The 24953-nt window shown below is 51.8% G+C and overlaps 2 protein-coding genes across 2 annotated transcripts in view; both read left to right on the forward strand.

Annotated features, from left to right (window-relative positions):
- The window catches only part of C3 (complement C3), a 33044-nt gene extending 17041 nt beyond the window's left edge, over nt 1-16003 (forward strand). The window contains exons 22-41 of the mRNA XM_072787570.1: nt 1896-1962; nt 2060-2146; nt 2897-3100; nt 3371-3446; nt 3740-3899; nt 4837-4935; nt 7715-7871; nt 9334-9497; nt 10297-10455; nt 10605-10664; nt 10781-10871; nt 10991-11042; nt 12324-12411; nt 12517-12606; nt 14230-14335; nt 14531-14620; nt 14758-14841; nt 15402-15485; nt 15576-15711; nt 15819-16003. Of these exons, the coding sequence (XP_072643671.1) occupies nt 1896-1962; nt 2060-2146; nt 2897-3100; nt 3371-3446; nt 3740-3899; nt 4837-4935; nt 7715-7871; nt 9334-9497; nt 10297-10455; nt 10605-10664; nt 10781-10871; nt 10991-11042; nt 12324-12411; nt 12517-12606; nt 14230-14335; nt 14531-14620; nt 14758-14841; nt 15402-15485; nt 15576-15711; nt 15819-15960 (2196 nt within the window). The 3' untranslated portion in view covers nt 15961-16003. The remainder of the gene's footprint in view (nt 1-1895; nt 1963-2059; nt 2147-2896; nt 3101-3370; nt 3447-3739; nt 3900-4836; nt 4936-7714; nt 7872-9333; nt 9498-10296; nt 10456-10604; nt 10665-10780; nt 10872-10990; nt 11043-12323; nt 12412-12516; nt 12607-14229; nt 14336-14530; nt 14621-14757; nt 14842-15401; nt 15486-15575; nt 15712-15818) is intronic.
- Nucleotides 16004-20551: 4548 nt separating this feature from the next.
- Nucleotides 20552-24751, forward strand: TNFSF14 (TNF superfamily member 14). The gene is made up of 4 exons (XM_072787571.1): nt 20552-20890; nt 22568-22601; nt 22865-22906; nt 23529-24751. The coding sequence occupies exons 1-4, from the start codon at nt 20672-20674 to the stop codon at nt 23954-23956; spliced, it is 723 nt and encodes a 240-aa protein (XP_072643672.1). The 5' UTR covers nt 20552-20671; the 3' UTR covers nt 23957-24751.
- Nucleotides 24752-24953: the final 202 nt, after the last annotated feature.

Raw genomic sequence — 24953 nt, forward strand, 5'->3', positions numbered from 1 at the left:
CCTGAAGCTAAAAGGGAAAATAGGGCATATACATGTCTTTTTTTAAGTGTTAAAATTGATTAATGGTTGATTTTCCCAAAAAATGTTAAAGTAGTTGAAAAAATATTGAAACATTGAAAAGCAAATGCTTTAAAACTGACAGTGCTATTTTACAGTCAAATGTCTTATTTATACCCAAATCAGAATTGATTATAATTTTTCTTTCCTGACTTTAATGGAACCAAACTCACATATTTTTTTAAGACTTTATTTTTAAGTCATCTCTATACCTAACGTGGGACTTTGAGTTTACAACCCTGAGATCAAGAGTCACACTTGATCCGACCCTACCAACCGAGCCAGCCAGGTGCACCCAAACTCATGTTTTTTTCAACTACTTTAATGTTCTGGAATATAATGAACCATGAAAACATACATACAAATATATATCTAGGAGTTCTTTTTTTTTTTTTTTTTTTTTTTTTTTTTATGATAGTCACAGAGAGAGAGAGAGGGGCGCAGAGACACAGGCAGAGGGAGAAGCAGGCTCCATGCACCGGGAGCCCGATGTGGGATTCGATCCCGGGTCTCCAGGATCACGCCCTGGGCCAAAGGCAGGCGCCAAACCGCTGCGCCACCCAGGGATCCCTCTAGGAGTTCTTTTTTTAAGTTTTTTTTGTTTTGGGTTTTTTTTTAGTAATCTCTACACTCAACGTGGGGCTCAAACTCACAACCCCTAGATCAAGAGTCACATGCTCTTCTGATGAGTCAGCTGAGTGCCCGTAGGGATACATTTTTTATTATCCCTTTTGTCTGGGACCCTTATGTCATTGTGCCTCTGAGCGTTGGCTCAGTATGGGAACCAATGGGATGCAAACCCAGTAGGGTTGCTGGAGCCTGAATGGTCCAGCGCCCAAGAGCCAGAGTGCCCACAACTTCCCAATTTTGCAATCCCAGATGCTGGCAACTTGAAATCCAGTGTGGAGGAGATATTCACAGCACAGAAACTGGCAGCGCTACAAGTCAGCATCTTTTCTTCCTGGAGAGCTGGGTGGCAAATATTTACCAGCATGCCATGGGAGAAGAGTCGGTCTCTAAAGGAAAATTTGGGCATTAATATCAGCCTAAAAGGAGAATGTGTTCTGAAAAGGCATAAACAGCTGCAGTCCACCATGGAGGTCTTTCTGCACTTACAGGAGAGCTTCCATTGGGAATCCGATAACTAACTAAAATAGCTCCTATTTTAACTGAGCACTTACTATGTGCCAGGCCTTGTGCTGAGTACTTTATGCACATTCTTTTGTGTTAGAGACGCCTGAAAGGCACTGAGTTACAAACACAGACACTCTGGGGTCGTTCAGCGTGACTGCCTCCCCTCAAAAAACAGACTTTGTGCCAGAATGCCCTGTTCAAACCCCAGTTCTAAAAAAAAAAAAAAAAAAAAAAAAAACAGTTCTCTCCTACCAGCTGTGTGATGTTGGGGGGGCGGTTACTTCGCCTTTCATACCCCATCTTTGAGACAGGAGGTATCACAGCAGCCCTCACCCCACTGGGTTTGCTGTGAACCATTAACGCAAGACAGTAGGGTTAGCACGCAGGAAGCTTTCCAAAGGGTTTGTGCTTTTGTTATGAACGTATAATTTGAAATTAACTCCCCCCCCCCAAAAAAAAAGAAAAAGAAATTAACTCCCAGGACAATCATATGAAGTAGATGTTGGTATTGCTTCCTCTTTAGAAGGGAGGAAGCTGAGCCACGGAGGAAGGTATTTGACTCCCATCACACAGCTAGGAAAGGTGGTACCTCGTGCCTGTGCGACAGTAATGGCCAGAAGGACAGTGTCTTTGCTGACCAGTTGTGTCTGTCTGTTCTTTTATTCGCCTGCCCTCCCTCCACCCCCTATCCCGACATGGGTCAGCCGGAAGGAATCCTAGTCAACCAAACCTTGGCCATTCGCACGCTGGATCCAGAAGCCAAGGGCCAGGGTGAGTCAGCCACAGCAGAGGAGTGGCAGCCTGGGTGGTGATGCAGGGCCTTGTGGGAGAGGGCTGGTGCCATCCGTTTGTCCCGCTCGGCCGGCAGAGGGAGTGCAGCGAGAGGAGGTCCATGCCGCAGACCTGGGCGACCAAGTCCCGGACACGGAGTCAGAGACCAGGATCCTCCTGCAAGGTGAGTGGCCACTGGCCCCGACCCAGGAAGGCACGACCCTGGAGCAGGGGACCCAGTGCCACCTAATTCTGGGGGCATTTGTCGCTGTGTCTCCCCCCTCCACTTCTGCTAGAACCACCTCCTAGATTAGAGAAGCCCCCAGGCAGTATTTAATTCAGAAAATAGCTTTTGCTGATAGAGAAGTTTGAATGAGAAACAGTAGAGTTTCCTCTTGAGAGCAGGAAATTCTGGAACCTAATGCGCGGGATGGAGGACTGGAGCAAGAAGGGAAAAGAGGTCGCTGGAAAGGCACCTTGCAAGCTTAAGGTTTTGGGGAGAGACCTTTGGTTTCCTCATCTATGATGGGGGCAAATAACAAAATAACAAATATATCAAAGGGTTGCTGAGAGGATTAAATGAGATATTATATGATGATCTCTGGAACAGCGCCTGGCAAAACAGCATTAAGCACATCTAAGTGTTCGTGACGATTGTTACTGGGATTCATTTGCCACTGGTGTAACAAGAGGACTCGGGGACCAGGGCTCTATGAAGCACAAGCCCCCCCTTCCCTACAAATGTAGGCCACGCACCCCCCTCTGGGGCCACTCAGCCTTCTGTTCCCCTTTGATCACATCCCCCTCAGCCTCCAACTGCCCCCCGCATCCCTGGCACTGGCTGGTGGGAGCCTGGGGTCCCTGGGTCAGTCCCGACCCTCCTCACCCCGCCCCACTGTGCTTGAGCGCGGTCCTCCCTCCCGCCTGGCTCCAGGGACCCCGGTGGCTCAGATGGTAGAGGACGCCATCGACGGGGACCGTCTGAAGCACCTCATCGTGACCCCGTCGGGCTGCGGGGAGCAGAACATGATCGGCATGACGCCCACCGTCATCGCCCTGCATTACCTGGACCAAACCGAGCAGTGGGACAAGTTCGGGCTGGAGAAGCGCCAGGAGGCCTTGGAGCTCATCAAGAAGGGTGCGTCTTCGTGGGAGACCCGCTGCCACCGCCTCCTGGAGCTGGGTCCTCCCGGGGACCCCACCCCCTTTACTCTGATCGCCCCATCCTCTGAGCCCCTTCTCTTTTTAGAAGCTCCTCCCCCTTTGCAGTTCCCTCCTCTGTGCTGAGCCCCCTCTCCCCTCCCTGAACCCCAGGACTCCAGGCCCTCCCCCTCGCTGGCATTCCCATGCCGGCCACCCTCTCCACTGCGCCCCTGCTCTTCTGACAACACTTCTTGCTTCCCCGCAGGATACACCCAACAGCTGGCCTTCAGACAACCCAACTCGGCCTTCGCTGCCTTCCAGAACCGGCCATCCAGCACCTGGTGAGCCACCCCTGCACCCCACAGAGCAGGGCAGCCTGCCGTGGTCCTGGTGGGCCCCATCCACACAGCCCTCTGCCCAGCTATGCAGCCTCCACCCACAGAGGCGAGGCGCCCACTGTGGGCTCCTGAGTGGCCCTCGGTCATCAAGCACCTCCTGCAGCTAGGCTGGGTCTCAACCTGGGTGGGCAAGCTGAGCCAGCTGGGCCAGGGCCTGCCCCCTCTGCTCACTGGTTTGCTGGAACCTGCTCTCTGGATGCCGAGGCGATTGGCTCATGCTCTGTGACCACCTCCAGGCTGACAGCCTACGTGGTCAAGGTCTTCTCTCTGGCCACCAACCTCATCGCCATTGAAGCCCAGGTTCTCTGCGGGGCTGTCAAATGGCTGATCCTGGAGAAGCAGAAGCCCGATGGGATCTTCCAGGAGGATGGGCCTGTGATCCACCAAGAGATGACCGTAAGAAGCAGGGGTTCAGGACAGAGTGAGGGAGGGGCGCCTGGAAGTCATGGGACAGATAGGAGAAAGACGACCCATTCCTTTGGGAGTGTCACTCGTCTAGTACAAAAACCAGAGACCTTCAGAGTCCAGTACAAAACCAAAGTCCCTCCCCTTCACTCTGAAAATACACCTAGAACCCCTCAGAACTACAGTTCTCCAAACGGGATTCCCCAGGCCAGCAGCATCAGCATCACCTGGAAACTTGTTAGTAATGTACGTCCTCAGGCTGGATGCTAGATGCATGGAATCAGAAACTTTAGGGGCAGAGCCTAGGAACCAGTTTCTATAAGTCCCTCTCCACACCCCACCTCCCCCCCCACCACCACCACCGTGATGCTGACACATGCCCATGTTAGAGAATCACTGCCTTAGCCTGACTTTTCAAGCTTCCATTCTCACGGTGTTGCTCCTATCCCCATCCACATGCCATCTGTACTGCTAGGAGCCTTGCTCTGTCCTGCCACAGGGCCTTTGCACATGCTGTTCCCACTGCCTGGCCTGCTAACCCCTGTCATCCCCCAGGGACATCTTTCTTGACCTCCCCAACTGAGTCACACTCCCACTGTCCATTCTCACTGCCACATCCACTTCTCCTGCATAGCACTCATCAGTTTGTAATGATAAATCTATAGCGAATTGGTCGGTTCTTGTCTGTCTCCCCTACTATACGGCGAGCTCCATGAGGATTGGGGCTGGTGTCCAGGTCTTTCCCACCACCTTATCCCCAGCAGCACCACCATTTGCTGAATGAATGAATACTGAAGACAGTGACCCTCCTAGGGAGACACTGGGGAGAGACTCAGCCCTGCTTGGACCTACTGAACCTACAGGGGGATTGGCCAGCAAATGGGAACACACTGGTGACTCTATCCTTGTTTCTTGCTTCCCACTCTAGGGTGGCTTCCGGGAAGCTGAGGAGAAGTCTGTGTCCCTCACGGCCTTTGTTCTCATAGCACTAAAAGAGGCTGAAGATATTTGTATAGGACAGGTTAACGTAAGTATCTGCCATCCTCTTCCTCTCCCCTCCTCTACCCAAGGCACATGCACCTTGGAGGGTGAGGTGTTGCATTTGGGTGATTCTCAGTCCTCCCCCAGTGCACTAACAGCCAGCAAAGCGGCCATAATAATACCCAACATTTGGGGGGCAATTAACTAAAGATGTTCATCTAAGAGCTTCACATGGTGAAGTCCTGTAATCCTTGTTGGAGCCCAAGAGGTAGGCTACTCTTATTATCCCCAGTTAACAGAAGAGAAAACTGAGACACAAAGAGATCAAAGAGCGGGTCCTCTCTGCCTGCCTTACCCTTTTCAGAGAATTTTAGCCAATTTCAACAAAAGCCCCCTCAGCCTGCCTCCCACATCACTCCTACATGATCAGTGCATTGTATCCTTGCTGCTTGCCTAAAGGAAACTCACAACACAGTGCTAAGAAAACATCAAGACTATTTTCTTAGTCCAGGGGATCCTCTAGGAAATTTTTTTTAAGATTTATTTATTTATTTGAGAGAGAGAGAGAGCATGGGGGCAGGGCAGAGGGAGAAGAGAGAATCTCAAGCAGACACTGCTGAGCACAGAGCCCCATGCAGGGCCCCATCTCACCACCCTGATCATGACCCGAGCTGAAATCAAGAGTCAGATGCTTAACCGACTGTGCCACCCAAGCATCTCTCTTCTAGGAAATTTTCAAAGGAGCCCATGACCCTAAAAGGTTACCTCCTTTTCCTCTGGTTTTCATTTCGAAGCACAAAACTTAGAGAGATGGGCTCCTGAGAGTCTCTGTGATTGCTTCATCTGCTTTGTCCTGGGATGGTCAGAGTGGATTGTCTGAACTTTGGCTTACCAAGTCTGGAACCCCAGGATCTCACCCTCAGCCAGCTGCTTCTTCCTTCGTTGGACCCCAGAAAGTGATGGAAGGGAGGGGCCTGTTAACTTTAGTGCCCAGGAGGGACCCAGACCTTTCTGGGCCCAATAATTCCTCTTTGCCTGCAGGGCAGCACGGGGCTGACCTTCCTTGAGGAACACAGCCAGAGTAAGGCTAGCTGATTCCCAGGGGACAGCACTGATTGGCTGGACCGTGGTAGGGTGATCACCCCTGGGCCAATCAGCTCAGGCCAAGGAGTTGGTCTCGCTGGGCAAATATGGCCTGCCTCCAGTGTGGCGTGGAAATGGAGGAGAAAAGCTCCTACAGACGTCAAACAAAAGTAGATGGAGGAGAAGTAGCTGGGCAGGCCAAAGGATTAGGCTCTACTACCATGCAGCAACATTTTCCTCTACAACATGGCAACAGTATAACTGAGGATAGCATAGGCTGTAGAACCAGATTGCTGGGGTTCAAATCAAGAGTGTGCTGGAACCAACCACTGAACTTGGGAAAACCAACTGTTACATCTCCAGGACTTTTCGCAAGCTAGTTCTTAAATACAATCATCACTTAAAATCAAGTTATGGGATGCCTGGGTGGCTCAGTGGTTAAGCGTCTGCCTTTGGCTCAGGGAGTGATCCTAGGGTTCCAGGATCCAGTCCGGCATCAGGCTCCTTGCATGGAGCCTGCTTCTCCCTCTGCCTGAGTCTCTGCCTCTCTCTCTGTGTCTCATGAATAAATAAGTAAAATCTTTTTTAAAAAATTAAATTTAGGGATCCCTGGGTGGCGCAGCGGTTTGGCGCCTGCCTTTGGCCCAGGGCGCGATCCTGGAGATCTGGGATCGAGTCCCGCATCGGGCTCCCGGTACATGGAGCCTGCTTCTCCCTCTGCCTGTGTCTCTGCCTCTCTCTCTATCACTGTGTGCCTATCATGAATAAATAAAAATTAAAAAAAAATAAAAAATTAAAAAATTAAATTTAATTGAAAAAATAAAATTAAGTTACATAAACTTAAGTAAATTAGACTAAACATCAACCATTAAAACCTAAGGTAATAAACACCCAAAACCTATCACTTTCTAATTGTTTTACTACCCTTCGTCATTATCTATATGATAAATCTACCCATCTCGAGGTTATTTCTGTACCTTGTATGGTGGAAATACTACCTAACACTGTGCTGCTTACTGCCCACCTCTTCCCAACTCTGCATTCACTGCTTCCACATCAGTAGTTTGAAATTGGCCACGGTTGTACTTACACCATGAAAATTCGCAAACACTATAAATTATGTCTTTCTCCATCTCTCATCTCTCTGGGTCTCAATATTCTCGTCTGTGTAGTGGGGATGATGATAAAAATACTGCCTACCTCATAGGATTCTGAAGTTCAATGACGGGCTGTATGACTGGCATCTAGTAAGTGTTAGCTATGAAGCCGATGATTAGACAAGAGGCATTCCCAGGAGGGTGCTGAGTCTGGTTCACACTAGCTCACAAGTGCCTATCTGGGACATCTCTTCGTCACTCTGGGATCAGGGATATTATGTTGGTAACTTGTAATTGGCCACAGTGGGAGTATTGGCATCACAATAACTGACAGTCCATAAACTGACCCCCCACCTTGCCCCCAATCACATGCCTTGGAGAGCTGGTTCTTAAATAGCTACCAGTACACTACCAGATATATAAACTGTCCCAGACACAGCTTAGGTACTCAGCAACAAGGCGGCTCACAGTGGCTAAAACCACTGGAAAACCTGAAAAAAAAAAAAAAAAAAAGATCTAAGACAGATCTGTGTTGCAAGGACAGAAACCATCCTGGCACCCAGGAAGCGGTGCTTGTGTGACACTTACCAGCTCTCTGTGGCAGCAATGTCCACCTTACCAGAGTACCCGTCCTCTTTCTTGCAGATCTTGCCAAGCAGCATCGAAAAGGCAGGAAATTATCTTGCAGCCCACTACCAGAACCTGAGGAGACCATATTCTGTGGCCATTGCTGGCTACGCCCTGGCCCATCTAGACAAACTGGAGGGAGATAACCTCAGAAAATTTCTGAACACAGCCAGAGGTGAGGGGCAGCCTGGTGAGGTGAGAGGCGAATGCCTGACTGGTCGTCCTGAGCTGGCATGTGTGGCCGTAAGCCACGCCGGGATGGGCAGCCTCAAGTTGAGCTGGGGTGGGTGGTGCCAAGCCATGCTGAGTGAATGGCTCTGAGGTGTGAGAAGGCCTCACTGTAAGCTACACAAGAAGGTCCATTGCATCCATCGTTCAACAAATGCGTGCTGAGCACTTGCCAGGACACAGGAGCAAGGACCTGGGCTCTGACATCAGACTCAAATCCAGATCCCACTCTGCCCCTTTCTCCCTGTGTGACTTTGTACAAGTCACTGAACCTCTCTAGACTTCACCTTAAGGTGACACATCATAGGGTGGTTGTGAAGATTGGACGAGTAATACAGGTAGAAGGTCCAGCACCCAGGAAGAGCTCTATCGCTGCTGTTGTCATAACATTACCATGATCTCAAGGGCAATTAGGATTAGACAAGATAGTGCCATAGGGAATTTAGCACAGTGGTAGCACATAGCGAGCACTTAATTGATGGTTCCAGTGATGCTCTGTGCCAGGTTCCCACTGACTGCTGTAACATATGTCAAGAAACATGATGTAGGATATACTGAGGTGGTTTACCACAATAGGAGTTTGTTGTTTGTGGGCAGCTCTCCTCCATATGTTGATGCTTGGCTCCTGGCCTCTGACTTTTCATGGCTCTGCCACTCTGGGTCCTTGGAATCTACTCCATTCAAGCAGAAGGGGGACAAGTCAGGAGGATTGTGCAAGGGAGGTAGAGCAGGCGTGGAAGGGGCCCCCATCGTTGCCAGTGTCCATTCCATTGTCCAGAGCTCAGTCCTGTGGCCATATCTCCCTGCAAGGATCTGCGGGAGACATAGTCCAACTGTATGCCCGGGAAGAGGAGGGGATGGTTCTTAATGACGATCTCTGCCATAAATACTTTCTCAGGCACTTGGGACATCACAGTGGATACAGCACAGCCCCTGCCATCATGGCTTCACACCCCAACTGAGGAGAGAAATGAGTTACCTGATTGCTATGGAGCATCATAGTGCTGGGACGGGAGAGCACGGAATGTTTTGAGAGACAGAAGGAATGGCAAGGGTCTGTCACCCAGTCTTGGGGTGCCAGTGAAGTCAAATCAGGGGATTAACAGGGGTAGATGGAGAAAAGGTGCTCCAAGGAGAAGGAACAGAATATCAAAAGGCTCAGAAGTAAAAACGAGCATGGAAAGTTTAGGGAATCTCCTGTAGGTGGGTGGGGCTGTGGCTGAGAATTTAAATGGAGGAGTGAAGGTTAATTAGAGAAGAGAGTGAGGCAGGAGCCAGCAGATTGTGGGCCTTGGATGTGAGCCAGGATATCTGAACACCAAGAAGTCCACTTCAGAGCTGTCTCGGAGCCATCTCCAGGCTGGACAGAGCAGTGAGCATGGGGGATGGGGTGGGGGTTCTCTCCGCAGACAGGAACCGCTGGGTGGAGCCTGGCAAGAAGCTCTACAATGTGGAAGCCACATCCTACGCCCTCTTGGCCCTGCTGCTGCTCAAAGACTTTGACAATGTACCTCCTGTCGTCCGCTGGCTCAATGAGCAGAGATACTACGGAGGTGGCTATGGCTCCACCCAGGCAAGTGACCCCATATCCCCCTGGCACCTGCATGCCCACCTCCTCTACCCTCCCACTGGCCTCCCAGAGAAGACACTGAGACCAAGAGGGGCAATCCTTCTGTCCCACCAGCAGAGTGGCTGGAGTGGATTTGAGAGATCACAACTAAAAAATAGTTGTGAACCCATCCATGGGTCCTAGACTACATTCTGAATGCCCCAAGCTGTCTTCTGAAGCTCCTGGTATCTAGACCATGTTCTCTGTTCCACCAGGCTCCTTGTTAGCTCATCTTCCTATGGGTTCTAGGCCAAGTTCTCAGCTGTTTGAGGACATCATCCAAGCCTCTCTCCCTGGTGGGTTCTAGGGCATGGTGTCAGTAACCTCAGGCTCTGGTTTGACCTCCTTTCTTTCTGGCGAGCTGTGAGTCACATTCTCAGTGTGTTCCTTTTGGATTCTAGATCATATGTTCAATGTCCCCAGACTCTAACCTCATTCTTTTTTCACAAGTGGGTTCTAAATACATTCTCACGGACTCCAGACTCTTGTCTTAGACTCTCCTCTGGATGAGTCTGGGCCACATTCTCAATGTTGCTATAGCTTCGGTCTTATGTCTGTAGTTTCTGGTGGATTCTAGACCTGTCCTCAGTGTCTCCAAGCTCTGGTCTAAGCCTCTGTCCCTTGGAGAATCTAGAACATGTCCTGAGTGTTGAACAACCCTCAATCCCATCCTCACCCTCTCTTTGTGTGTGTGTGTGGGGGGGGGCGGGTTCTAGGCTATCCTCTCTCTGATCTGAGTCTTTTCCTCTCTCCTGGGCTCTAGGCCACCTTCATGGTGTTCCAAGCCTTGGCCCAATACCAGAAGGATGTCCCCAACCACAAGGACCTGAACCTGCAAGTGTCCATCAACCTGCCCAGCCGCAGCACAGAGATCAAGCACCACATTGTCTGGGATTCTCCTAGCCTCCAACGGTCAGAAGAGGTACAGCTGCCTAGCCAAACCCTCCTTGGTGTCACCCTCCACACCAGCCAGGGTTTGCCAGAGCCAGGAGGGAGGACAGGTCATTGTTGCAGCCAGGGGAAAGTTTGGTTCCCCCAACATCCTCTCTTCTCTCTCCCGGCTCCCTGCAGACCAAGAAAAATGAGAATTTCGAAGTAATAGCAAAAGGAAAAGGACAAGGCACCTTGTCGGTAAGGAATAGGAACACACACCTGCTTGGCCCACCACTTTCTCTCAGCACCCAGAGGGACCCTCTCCTTCTCAACTCAAATGGGCTGACACTTCATCTCCCCCACTGTCTCACCAGGTGGTGACCATGTACTATGCCAAGCTCAAAAACAAAGCCACCTGCAAGAAGTTTGACCTCAGGGTTGACATACAACCAGCCCCTGAAAATGGTAAAGGGAGTGAAGACCCTACATGTTACGCTTCCCCCAACCCCATTCTAATGTCTGCCCCCCTCCTGAATCGGGACCCAGGGACCCCCATCCCATTTTTCTGTCTTCTGTGTTTCTAGTCAAGAGGCCTCAGGACGCCTTGAACAGCATGACCCTTAACATCTGTACCAGGTAAGTGATGATGGGTCACTACGGGTCATCTTGGCCATTCTTCCGTCTATAAGAAGACTTCTCAAAATAATATCTGTGGTACCAAACCCTTTCCAACAGTGCATTGTGCATCTGGTATTGCCTTAAGTACCCACCAGGAGGCGGATGCCATCCTCACTATGCATGGCAGTCCGAGACTGGCAGTGACCCTATAGGCTGAGACTGTGCCAGCAATCTCAGCAATCGATGTGGGGCACATTCCAATTGTCCCATGACCTTTAAAGTGTTTTATCGTAACTTGGCCTTGCTATCAGTGCATGAACTGAATAATGGCTGCTCAGTGACCATCACTGACAGACTTTGAAGGAAGTGACGTGATTGGTCATTGATTGTGCACCTCTTATCTGCTCAGTAATTGGTGGGCTAAATCACTAGAAACAAGACTTGTACTTTATGCAGTTGTGACTACTGTACCCTGGTGCTGGGGACCTGATGTTATTGAGCTAGACCACGGTAACATTTTTCTGCCTTTCTTTCCTAGAATAACTAAGGCATGAAGAGGTCAAGTGACTCATCAAATGTCTTACAGAGCTGGGACTTGAGCCCATGTGGTTGGGCCCTAGAGCCTGAGCTATTAGTCTCCTTTTTTTTTTTTTTTTTTTTAAGATTTATTTATTTATTTATTTATTTATTTATTTATTTATTTATGAGAGACACAGGGAGAGAGAGAGGCTGAGACATAGGTAGAGGGAGAAGCAGGCTCCATGCAGGGAGCCTGATGCGGGACTCGATCCCAGGGCCCCAGGATCACACCCTGAGCTAAAGGCAGATGCCCAACTGCTGAGCCACCCAGGCATCCTTTTTTTAATGATTTTTAAAAATTTATTTATAAGCTAGTAGTCTCGGGCAGCCTGGGTGGCTCAGCGGTTTAGAACCTGCCTTCGGCCCAGGTGATGATCCTGGAGACCTGGGATCGAGTCCCACATCCGGCTCCCTGCATGGAGCCTCCTTCCCCTTCTGCCTGTGTCTCTGCCTCTCTCTCTGTTTCTCGTGAGTAAATAAATAAAATCTTTAAAAAAAAAAAGAGATTAAAAAAAAATAAGCTAGTAGTCTCCTTGACCATTACACCATCTTCCCTTTAGTCCCTTTGGGGAATGTTTCCTAAAATCTAATATCCCCTTGTGCTGCCATGTGGGAACCAAGAACCTCAGTCTCTGATTAGACTCCCTTGTCCAGGCGTTGACCCCCAGGGCTCAGGACAACTGCCTGAGCAACCAACTGCCCTCCCTCCACTCCATTCAGGTACCTGGGAGACGAGGACGCTACCATGTCGATACTGGATATATCCATGATGACTGGCTTTTCTCCTGACACTTGTGACCTCAACCAGGTATGAAAGGCTTATGGGCTTGGGGACTGAGATCAGTGGGAAGAACCCTGGGGTCTGAAAGAAGACTAAGGAAGATTTTCATAAATCCCATCCTTCCTTCCCCAGTTGAGCAGTGGTATCGAGAGATACATATCTAAGTATGAGCTGAACAAGGCCTTCTCCAACAAGAACAATGTCATCCTCTACCTGGAAAAGGTAAGGCTTCCAGTGGGGACCTAGCCTCTACCTGGCTGGCCTTCCTCTGGGTCAGGCCAGGCCCAGGCTAGGGGGGATGGGGTCCATATTTTTGAGTGGTGGAGGAAGGGCTATATAAAACAAGATGGTCAACCCAAGTTATCCTGTCTTTTGTAAGCATCCTACCTTATGCCCACTCATATTCCAACCTCAGAGTTTACTTGCTTTCTCCAACTTCTTCCCATTAGTCTTTTTTAATATTTTATTTATTTATTCATGAGAGACACACAGAGAGGCAGAGACACAGGCAGAGGGAGAAGCAGCCTCCTTGTGGGGAGCCCAATGTGGGACTCAATCCCAGGACCCCAGGATCACACCCTGAGCCAAAGGCAGATGCTCAACCGCTGAGCCATCCAGGCATCCCTTCTCATCAGAGTCTAAACAACCAATGAAAAGAGCCATATTGGTTTAAAAAAATAAAGTGCTCAGTGGTGAACAAGAATTTCCCTTGCTCCCCCATCCCCTGGCATCTCTCTCTTATTAATTCTCCATCTGACCTCTCACTCTTCATCTCTAACATGACTTGAGCTTCCTCCTCACCCCTACTTCTATCTTCCATCTTTCTTATCCTCATACTCTCCCTGCTGAAGTCCCAATACCTTTGATTGCCCCTCACCCCATATTAGTCAGTATGAGTAACACTAGCTACTATAATAAAACTCCCAAGAATATGGGGGTTCCAACCCAAGAAATTTGTGTTTCTCATTCACGCCAAGTCCAGTTGGTGTGGGAGGTTAAGGAAAGGGTCTTCTGTTCCACACAGTCATTCAGGGATCCACATGCCTTCTGTCTTGGGGCTCCACAATCCCTAGGACTCTAGAGTTATCTACTGGACCCATTCTTTCTAGAAGAAAGGAGGATTCTGCATGAGACAGACATTGACATTTTCTTGCATCTTAATTTTTGTGCATTTCAATTTTTATTTAATTCTAACCCTATGGGGAAGTTGCAGAGTGGGAGAACATGGTTCCACGGTTCTACCCAAATTCACTGTTAGCCTTTTCCTCCAAATACACCTGTCTATCACATACACGTGTGTATATCTATTTCTCTCTCTCTCTCTCTCTCTCTCTATTTTTTTTTCAGCTTTAATGAGATATAACTAACAAATAACACTGTTAGGTTTAAGGTGTATAAAATAATGATTTGATGTCTCCATATATTGGGAAACGATCCCAACAATAAAGTTACTTAACACATCCATTACCTCACATAGTTTTAGTGTGTGTGTGTGTGTGTGTGTGTGTGTGTGTGTGTGTGGTGAGAACTTTTAAAATCTACCCTCTCAGCAACTTTAAAATCTACAATTCAGTATCATTAGCTGCGGGATGATGTTTTTATGGGCATAGATAGCAGTCCGTTGGCCAGAACTCAATCACATGGCCACACACTAAACTAAGGAAGGAAGCTGACGAGTGTAATCTAGCTCTGAGCCTTGGAGTAACAGAACATGGGTTTGTCCTGCCCTCCACCCTCCCCACCCACTTCCCACCTTGATCCTTCAGTTTCTCCAACCCCCAGTACCTCATGCTGGTATGCCCTCCACGTCTTCATCCCACTAACCAGCCTCTTCATTCTCCATAGATCTCACATAACCAGGAGGACTGTATATCCTTCAGAGTGCACCAGTACTTTAAGGTGGGGCTTATCCAGCCTGGATCAGTCAAGGTGTACTCCTATTACAACCTAGGTGAGCAACCTTGACCTAGGGCCTGGGGTCTGAGGGTTCCAGGGATCTGAGAAGTGGGAGTCTGAGGCTCCCGGGGTTGAGGACCTGGCATCTCCAGGTCTGAGGGACTGGAGTTGGGAATCCAAGCCCTACCCCCTGGGTTCTCTGGACTGGAGGTCCTCGCCCTCTAACCCTTTCCCACCACTCTGCCCACAGATGAGAGTTGCACCCGGTTCTACCACCCAGAGAAAGAAGATGGGCAACTAAGCAAGCTCTGTCACAAGGACATGTGCCGCTGTGCTGAGGGTGGGTGCCAAGGAGCGGGGAAGGGTTGGCCACACCCACCAGATCCCTCCACACACCCAGAGGGACGGACCCAGGAGCGGGGGGGCCCTGGAGGAGATGTGAGATGTAACCATGTCCCCCACCCATCCGCCCCACAGAGAACTGCTTCATGCAGCAGGTGTACGACAAGGTCACCAAGGATGAACGGCTGGACAAGGCCTGTGAGCCAGGCGTAGACTACGGTCAGTGGGTGCATACATGTGGGAGCGTGTGGGAGCAACAGTGTGTGGGGACGTGGTTGTACATGTGAGACTGTGTTATGGTTGTGGTTGTGTGTGTGACTGGCTGCGAGTGACCATGGCTGCATGTGGTTGTACTTCAGGATATAATTGCAGGCGACGTGTGTGTGTGTGAGGGGCCATGATTACATGGGAACCATGGTTGTGAGCGGGCTGGGTGTATGCAAGTGTATGAGTGGATGTGGTTGTGTGCCTGGTTGTGTGTGCGACTGTGAGGTTGTAGTTGTGCCAAATCACGGAGATATGAGACAGTGGTTGCAGGTGACAGTGGACAGGAGTAGGCATGGTCATGCATGTGGGTGGCTGTAATCATGCACATGGTCGTGTGTGTGACTGTGTGAGACCGTGGTTGTAAGATCACGTGTGACATGTGTGTTACTGGGGGGCAGGGACTGTAGCACGACTGGCGGCCATCCTGCATGTATCTGCATGGGGGGTGCCGTGTGCCCAGGTGCGCTTGCAGGTGATCCTGACCCCCACCGCCCCCTCCCCTCCCCCCACAGTGTACAAGACCAGGCTTCTCAGGAAGGAGCCAGCAGAAGACTTTGACGAGTACGTAATGGCTGTGGAGCAGATCATCAAATCAGGTCAGCCCTGCACTCTGGCTTCTGTCTTCCCACCCCCTTCCCCCCAGTTCCCTCCCTCCCTCCAGTTCAGCTTCTCTCCCTCCCCTCCAGGCTCCGATGAGGTGGCCAGAGGACAGGAGCGCAGGTTCATCAGCCACATCAGGTGCAGAGAAGCCCTGAAGCTGCAGGATGGGAAACGCTACCTCGTGTGGGGCGTCTCCACCGACCTGTGGGGAGAGAAACCCAAGTGAGTGCCAGCCCTGTGCATGCCCAGGGCCGCCCCTGCCCACCCTTCCCCTGCCCTGCCCCTGACCGGTCTGCCTCCTCTCCGCACATCCCCCCACCCCCCTGCAGGATCAACTACATCATCGGGAAGGACACATGGGTGGAGATGTGGCCTGAGGCCGATGAATGCCAGGATGAGGAAAATGAGAAACGGTGCCAAGACCTGGCCAGCTTCACTGATGACATGATCACCTTTGGCTGTCCCAACTGACCCCTCCCCGTGGTCCCCACAATAAAGCTTCAGTTGTATGTCATGTGTCTCCCGGTGTGGGAAGGTCTCTGAGAGGGAAAGAGGCCACTGTGATCCATCCTGAAGCCTCGCCTGACCCCCACTTCCGTCCCTCTGTGGCCCTCCTGCAGGCCTGCTTCCTCCCCACTCTCCCGGGAGCACCCTCCACCTGGCTGGCACGCGGCCCCACCCAAGTGTACTTCCACTTTCCCCTGCATCTACCCTGCTTCTCAGCCCCAACCTTCTGGAAATTCTCACCAGCTGCCCCTTCACACCTGCCTGCTTACCTGCCTCCTCATCGAACCCTCACGTGCGTTTTCACCAACATTATCATCTGAATCTTTACCTGCTGTCTCACCTACGCCCTGGCTTGTATCCACCTGCATTTTTGGCATTGTCACTCGGCCCATGCCGACATCTCCAACCGCAAGCTGGCCTGTATCTTACCAACTCGCCTACCTATGTGCTGCATCCTCACCTGCATCTTCACCTGTTCTCACCTTCATCCCATTTGCCCCTCACCTGCAGCTCCTCCGGGGCAATTCCATTTGTTACCTCACCTGCATTCCTCTTGGGCCGGCTGTGCCCAGGAGGGGGCGGTAGGGGGCAGGCCCAGCGGTGTTTCCGGTGAGCTCTGAGCGAGTGAGCAAGCCAGTGAGCTAGTGAAAGGGAAGATCTGAGTCAGCGGTCTAGGTGGGGAGTTGGCATTGTGGTCACAGCATCATCAGAGCTGCCTGGGGGGCAGGAGCCAGAGGGAAGTGAGCTGACTGACAGTCGAGGGGAACTGGGGCCCTAGGTGCCTCTTCTGATTAATTCAAGGGCTTGAGGGTGGGATCCATTCCCCCACTCTAGATGTGCTCATCACCTGAAAATCCCTGAGCCTTGCAGTCACCCCTTCTCAGCCCCTTCCGCTAAGACTCCCCCCGCCAGGTCCTGTAAAGGCTGCCTCCTGATTCCAGAAATAGGGGGAAATAGATTCACAACCAGTCCCTGTTTAGTGGGGGCAGCAGTCAAGGGGAGACTCCAAGGAGAGCCTGCTTCTCCCTCTGCTTATGTCTCTGCCTCTTTCTGTGTCTCTTGTGAATAAATAAAGTCTTTAAAGTTTTTTTTAATTTTAAAAATTAAAAATAGCTACAAAGCAACATTTACACTGGTTTTTTACTAAACCACAGCCTAGCTAGGTTGACATAGAAAATGACTATTATATTTTCTAAAAAAAAAAAAAAAAGACTATTATTTGATCTAAATGACTATACCGGTGGCCCCATGGTAGGCAGGCTCTCTCACATTGCCCTGTTCTCCTTTCCTCTTTGGACAACCTCACTGTCTGAAGTCAACTCCATGCTGTCCTTGGAATATAAGTTTCAAAGATCCTATCTGAGCTGTTCACAGTCTGGAACCACAGGTGCTCCAACAGAACAACATGCCACGTGTTAAAGAAAGGAAGAAAAGGAATCCCAGGGCAGAAGAACAGGAAAATAAGCAAGAAAAAGAAAGAGGAAGGCAGACATCAAGGTGGAAAGGCATCCTGGTAGAGGTTGGCTGGGACCCTTGTGAGTGATGAGGATTTTTGAGCCTCCCCCACACCTTTTTTTAAAAAGATTATTTATTCATGAGAGAGGCAGAGACAGAGGCAGAGGGAGAAGCAGGCTCCCTGCGGGAAGATGAATGCGGGACTCGATCCCAGGACCCCGGGATCACGACCTGAGGCCAAGGCAGATGCTCAACCATTGAACCAGGCGTCCCTATGTAGGTATTTTTTAGATGTGATTCCCACCTACAGTCGATTGACTTTCAGGCTACACTCAATAATGCGGATGGGCCTCATCCAATCAGTTGAAGGGCCAAAGGGAAAGATTCGTTTTCCTGAGGAAGAAGGAATTCAAGATAGCAGCATAGAAATTCTGCCTTGGTTTCTTGCCTTTCTACTCAAGACTGTAACATCAACTCTTAACCGAATCTCCAGCCTACTGGCTTGTCCGATGGATTTGGGGCTTGCCACACCCCACAGTCACATGGGTCAACTCCTGGGGTGCTTGCTTGGCTGACTCAGTCGGGAGAGCATGAGACTGTTGATCTCAGGGTCACGAGTTCAAGCCCTACATTGGGTGTGGGGCATACTTATAAACAAAAAACAAAATATGAGCCAAGTCCTTAAAATAAGTTGTGTGTGTAGATAGATGATGATACATAAATAGATGATAGATAGATGCGCCTGGGTGGCTCAGTTGGTTAGGGGTCTGACTCTTGGTTTTGGCTCAGGTCATGATCTCAAGGTCATGAGATCGAGTCCTGCGTCGGGCTCTGTGTTCAGCGCAGAGGCTGCTTGGGATTCTCTCTACAGCAGCGCAAGGCATGGAAGGTGATGAGATGTGGACTGTCGGTCAGGGAGGTGGACACGGAGCAGAGTAGGGACCGCTGGTGGGCATCTGCAGCTCACCCAAATACTTTCCCCGGAAAGTTGCTCTCCTGTGCAGTCAGGGGGGATGACTGGATGCGGCCCATGGGGCATAATATGCTAACGCCCTATATGCTCAATGGGAAGCCATTACAGGATTGTAAGCAGGGGAGAGGTGAAGGCTGATGTACGTGTTTAAAACGCCGATGGCAACAGTTCCAATCCCAGCTATATGCCCAAAAGACTGGGAACCCGGTGCCCAGACAAATACATGTGCACACATGCATGCTCACAGTAGCCCAAGGGTGGAAACAATTTAAACATCCATCCAAGGGTAGAAACACTGGAACATCCGTCAGCCCTAAAACGGAAGGAAGTTCCAGCACCCACTACAATGTGGATGAAACCCAAAAACGTTATATTCAGCGAAAGAAGCCAGACACAGAAGGCCACAGATGGCATGTGTCCACTTTTATGAAATATCTAGAATATCTAGAATGGGTGACTCCCCAGAGCAGGAAAGCTGACTTGCCGTTGCCAGGGGCTGGGAAGGGGCTTGTCTTTCAAGGCACCAGAAATGCCTGGGAACTAGATAGAGTTGTCTGAGATTGTAAATATCCTAAATGCCACCGAGTTGCTCACCTTAAAAAAGGTTAGTTTTATGTTATGTGAATTTTGCCTCCATAAAATAAAATAAAATGAAATAAGCAATCTCACACTAGGTAGAGGGCAGAGAATGAATTACGAGGTGGCTAGAGGGAAAGAGAAGATAAGAGTGTAAGAGCCCAAGCCAGAAGAGGTGGGTTGCCCTGGGGTCTCGGCGCAGTCTGGCCACTGTAACAACCCTACACTGGGGGCCTTAAACAACAGACATTTATTTCTCACAGTTCTGGAGGCTGGAAGTCTGAGAGGAGGGTGCCAGCTCGGTCGGGCTCTGGTGAGGGCTCTCTTCCTGGCCTGCAGACAGCAGCCCTCTGGCTGGATCTTCACCAGGCAGAGAGAGAGTGCCCAGTAGGGGCACTCATCCCATTCTGGAGGACTTCACCCTTGTGACCTCATCCCCTCTCCCAAGGCTCCACCTCCAAATACCAGCACTTTGATAACCAGGACCTCACCATAAGAATGGAGGGAGGGACAGAAGCGGTCCACAGCCCTGGGGAAGGTGGTAGCAGTGGGTATGTTCACAGGTGGCTGGATTGAGACGGGCCTTGGAGACTGAATCACCAGGGCTCGCTGAAAGGTGGGATTTCAGCAAAAAGAGAGAGCTACTCAGGCCAATTCCGGGTGCCCTCAGGACGCCTTCCAAGCCTGGGTCTTAGCCTGGTGACCAGTGGTTCCAGCACTGACTCTGAGTTCCCATTAAAACTTGCATGCATGCATGCACACATGCACACACACACATGTGCATGCTTATGCACACACACAGGCACACATATGCCTGCACTGGGACACACTTGTGTGTATTTCACCCACATGTGTGCATAAGTATGCATACAAGCATGCTCACACCTACACACATACACATGCACACACCTACATACACCTGCATGAGTGCCTATGTACGCATACAGGCACGCTTGCACCTGCACACATATACACAGTATACACATGCCCATATGCACACACCTGCATACATCCCGGGTGGATGCACACACCTGCATACACCCACACGTGTGCATATGTATGCATACAGGCATGCTCACACATGCACACATGCATTGAACACAATATACACACGTGCACACACACACACACACACACAAAAACCACTCTCGTATTTCCCACTGCTCTTACCACCATCTAACTAACATGCTGTATAGTATTTTCTTATTTACCAGGCTCATTGTTAAGGGGAGTAGGCGCTCCATAAGACCAGGGACTTTTGTCTCTCTTGTCCACGGCCGTGCCCTCAAGCCTAGAACAGTGCCTGGCACGCGGGAAATGCTCTATAAATATTTCGTAACAAAGAAGCGGCCTCAGGGAAAAGCTGGGGCCTCCCCTCTCCATCCCTACCTGAGTCACATCTTCAGATGCCCCTGGAAAGTGTGAGAGGCTGCATGAGTGAAAGTAAGATGGGGCCAGCCTGGGGGTGGGGGGACAGGAAGAAGAGGAGGGCCAGTGGGGAAAGGGGAGGGGCTGAACCCCGCTCTAAAGGCAGCCCCGGGACCCACGGGCGCCTGTCTGCAGCGTGGGAAGCCCAGGAGCATTGGGCAATTGTGGTTTCCTCCTTGCCCTCAGGGACCCAGCCGCGCTAGCCCAGCTCCCGGGGCGTCTCGGGACCTCATCTGCTCAGGCATGGAGGAGCCCGTCGTGCGACCCTCCGTGTTCGTGGTGGACGGACAGACAGACATCCCATTCACAAGGCTGGGGCGCAGGCGCCGGAGCCGGCCCTGCAGCGTGGCCCAGCTGGGCCTGGGCCTGCTGCTGCTGCTGCTGGTGGCCGGGCTGGCCGTCCAGGGCTGGTTCCTACTCCGGCTACACTGGCGCCTCGGGGAGATGGTCACACCCCTGCTGGTGAGTGGGGCTCGGGGCTCGGGGCGGGGGGGGCTTCTGTGTCACTGGGTGCACGTGTGTGTGCAAGACAGGAGACAGACCAAGAGCAGCCCAGGGCGAGTCAGCTCACCCCTCCGAAACTCAATTTCCTCGTCTGTTAAATGGCTGTGGAAATAAGAGTGCCCACCCGACAGGGATGACACGGTGTCGCGGGTGTGGCGCCCGGCGGCGGGGGCCCGAGGCAGGTGTTCAATCAATCAAAACCGGCATTTTTTTTTAATGGAGATTTAAATACTCTGTCATCTAAGGCGTGCAACGTATTTGTACCGCAACACGATCGCCAACACCTCTGCGCTGTCACGTAATTACCATTTCTCCTCGTGGTGGCCACAAAGAAAAATCTGGTCTCTCAGCAGGTTTTATGCTCATAACATAGTCTTGTTGCCGGCAACCCCCGGAACGGGCATTCGGACATTGCTAGGTATTGTCAGCCGTGCCCTGACCCCCACTGTGGGGACCGCCACTAATCCTCTTGGTCCGAGTCTGTGAGAACCTCTCCCTGCAGCAGTGTGCCGTTGGCGGTGGCTGTCTCTGTCTGTTTGCCATGCGGCCTTGGCCTTCCGTGTCCTGTGTCTCCCCAGGTCATTTCACCTTATGGCTGCACCCGATGGCCATATGTGCATGTCCGGCTCGGGAACCCGTGCTGCTATCCCGCGCCTGTGTGCCCAAGTGTCCACGGACTGGCCTGTCCGTGGCCCATGTGTTGGCCTTGCACACAGACCCACAGGGATCCATAAACCATGTGCCCGTGTATCCGAGTCCACGTGTGCCTTGTCGTGTGTCACACGAGTGTCCAAGTCTGTGCTCTATGCCACATGTCCATCCATATCCGCTTGTTGGCATTAATGTCCACGTGTCCTGCCACCTGAATGTCCGTGTATCTGTAATATTACTTCTTTAAAAAAAAAAAAAGATTTTATTTAGGAACGCCTGGGTGGCGCAGCAGTTTAGTGCCTGCCTGCCTTCCGCCCAGGGCGTGATCCTGGGGTCCCAGGATCGAGTCCCACATCGGGTTCCCTGCATGGAGCCTGCTTCTCCCTCCGCCTGTGTCTCTGTCTCTCTCTCTCTCTCAATGTGTCTCTCATGAATAAATAAAAAATCCTTTATTTTGTGTCTCTCATGAATAAATAAAAATCTTTTATTTATTTTTTTAAAAGATTTTATTTATTTATTTATCCATGAGAGAGAGAGAGAGAGAGAGAGAGAGAGAGAGAGGCAGAGACACAGGCGGCGAGAGAAGCAGGCTCCATGCAGGGAACCCGATGTGGGACTCGATCCTGGGACCCCAGGATCACGCCCTGGGCGGAAGGCAGGCAGGCGCTGAACTGTTGAGCCACCCAGTTGTCCCTGACTCTTTAATTAACCCTTACCTAGTACCTCCTATGTGCAGGGCACCGGAATGGCTTTACCCTACCCCTACCCCAGCCCCGGTGAATTCACTGGACCCTAAATAGCACCATTCATTCACATGTCTATTTCGAGAGGGCAAAGCTGAAGCTGCTTGGTGGGGCGGGGGTGTGCACGTGGCCCTGGGTGGCGTCTGTACCTGTAGTCTGTGTGCAGCTCACAGCCACGAGCCTGAGGACGCCAGTGCGTGGGCCACGCAGGTCCTCACCACCGGCTCCATTGCATTTTCAGGATGGAGATGCAGCCTGGAAACAGCTGACTCAAGGTGAGTCAGGGTCCTGGGCCCCCGGGAGGGAGGGTGGGATGGTTCCCACGCTGCCCCCGCCCCCTCAGCCCATTGCCCAATGTGATTTGCACAACTGATCTGAGCCCTGCAGGTGCCCCTCCCCCAGGCCCGAGAAGCAGAAGTCTGGGCCACTCCGGAAAGGGTGGGGTTGACGCCAGGAGGTAGACCTGATGACCCCTCCGGAGGCTGGCCCTCGCCCCCCACTGCTTCCATCGCTAACCTCTCACCCTTTCCCTCTCCAGAGCGGAGGTCCCACCAGGCCAGCCCAGCTGCACACCTCACAGGTGAGGGGGACCCCGGGGCCTGGCACGGGGGAAGGAGGGGAGGGGCAGGGTGTCCTTGGGGAGACCAGATGGCAACATGAGGATCCACGCATCCATCACAATTTATTCACAGCCTCGCCCAGAACACAGACACTGCCTGCACCCGGGCAGTGTCTCATTTCATTTATTGAATACACCCTTACGTGGTGCTCACCGTGTCACACGTACTGTGACACACTCTGGGCATGTTCATTCCTTACACCCGAAGGAGGCACGATTCATATCTCCATTTTACAGAGAGAGAGAGAGACACTGACGAAAATGGAGATTATTAGGCTTCTGGACCAGGGTGGTTCTGTCTCTGGTCCTTGGTTTTGCCACTCACCGTTTTTGATGCTTTCGGCCGGTTGCTTAATTGCTCCATGCCTCAGTTTTCCCACCTGCGGGAGGGGAGGGGGCATGAGCTAAGATGTATAAGAAGCAAGTGACTTTGCCCCTGGGTGCCTCAGTTTCTCTACCTGCAAAGTGAGGATAAAGTGAACTAACGTGTATAAGGTTCTCAGAAGGACTAACACGGGAGGGTCGCCATCACCCTGTCTCACCCAGGGAGGGACACGTGCTGACCCTCTGTCTCCATCCCCAGGGGCCAACTCCAGCCTGACGGGCAGTGGGGGCCCGCTGCTCTGGGAGACAAAGCTGGGCTTGGCCTTCTTGCGAGGCCTCAACTACCGCGAGGGCTCCCTGGTGATCGCCCGGGCCGGCTACTACTACATCTACTCCAAGGTGCAGCTGGGAGGCGTGGGCTGCCCGCAGGGGCTGAGCAGCGGCCTGCCCATCACTCACGGCCTCTACAAGCGCACACCCCGCTACCCCAAGGAGCTGGAGCTACTGGTCAGCCGGCGGTCGCCCTGTGGGAGAGCCACCAGCCCCCGCGTGTGGTGGGACAGCAGCTTCCTGGGGGGAGTGGTGCACCTGGACGCGGGCGAGGAGGTGCTGGTCCGTGTGCCCGACGAGCGCCTGGTCCGACTCCGCGATGGCACCCACTCCTACTTTGGGGCTTTCATGGTGTGAAGGAAGGGCTGCCAACGGACTGAATGGGGGTCTGACAGACAGTGACTCAGAGGGTGCCCTGGGGACCCAAAACTCAGGAAGCAAAGAGCCCGGCGGGCACCTCCAGGGGCCGAGGACCTAGCCACCCCTGAAGGCTGCAGACCCAGCTGGCACCTCTGGGGCACCAAAGAAATCTACAGACCCTGCCATGGACAATACTGAGGACAAAGACCCAGAGACTTGGGAGTCAGGAGGTCCCCAACAGGGGGAGAAAGCTCATATGCCTGATATTCAGGAAGAAGGGGTGAGGGGTGGGTATTTATGTTTTTGATTCAGAGAAGAATGGGACTTGTAGGTCCAGGGGCTTGGCTGAGGACAGGAAGCCTCACTGTCCCCCACTCTCATGAGTGTGGGCGGTTGTAGGGAGAGTCATCGTTAGGACTCACCCATGTGGACAGCCCAGCCCAGGCCCACCCATGGCCACAGTCACGCACTCAAGATCCACACGCAGTTGTGTGGCCACACCCCCTGCGGGTCCTGTAGGGGTTCCTCGCAGAGACTTGGCGCGCGGATGTGCCCGTAACTGTTTGGCGACCAGCTCTCCCAGGAGGGAAGAGGCTTTGTAGCGTCTGCCAGTTCCCTGGTGTCGTTACTCCCAACACAACTGGTTTCTGGCTACCAACGTATCACCGACTGGCTGGTTGGATCCCAACACCGCCGAGCACTCACACCCCACTAGGACATCACGGCTGTGTTTCAGCACCCAGGTCAGGGCCTGGCACATGGCAGGTGCTTGGAAAATGTTTACAGAGAGAAAGAAAGGAGGGAGGGAGGGAGGAAGGGAAGGAGGAAGGAAGGAAGGAAGGAAGGAAGGAAGGAAGGAAGGAAGGAAGGAAGGAAGGAAGGAAGGAAGGAAGGGAGGGGAAGGAGGGGAAAGGGGAAAGAGGGAGAGAGAGAGAGAGAGAGAGAGAATGCAGACACACCTGTAGCATCACAGAATCACACAGCTCCATGATCG

Source organism: Canis lupus, chromosome 19 (assembly GCF_048164855.1).
Source record: "Canis lupus baileyi chromosome 19, mCanLup2.hap1, whole genome shotgun sequence".
Taxonomy (NCBI): Eukaryota; Metazoa; Chordata; class Mammalia; order Carnivora; family Canidae; genus Canis; species Canis lupus.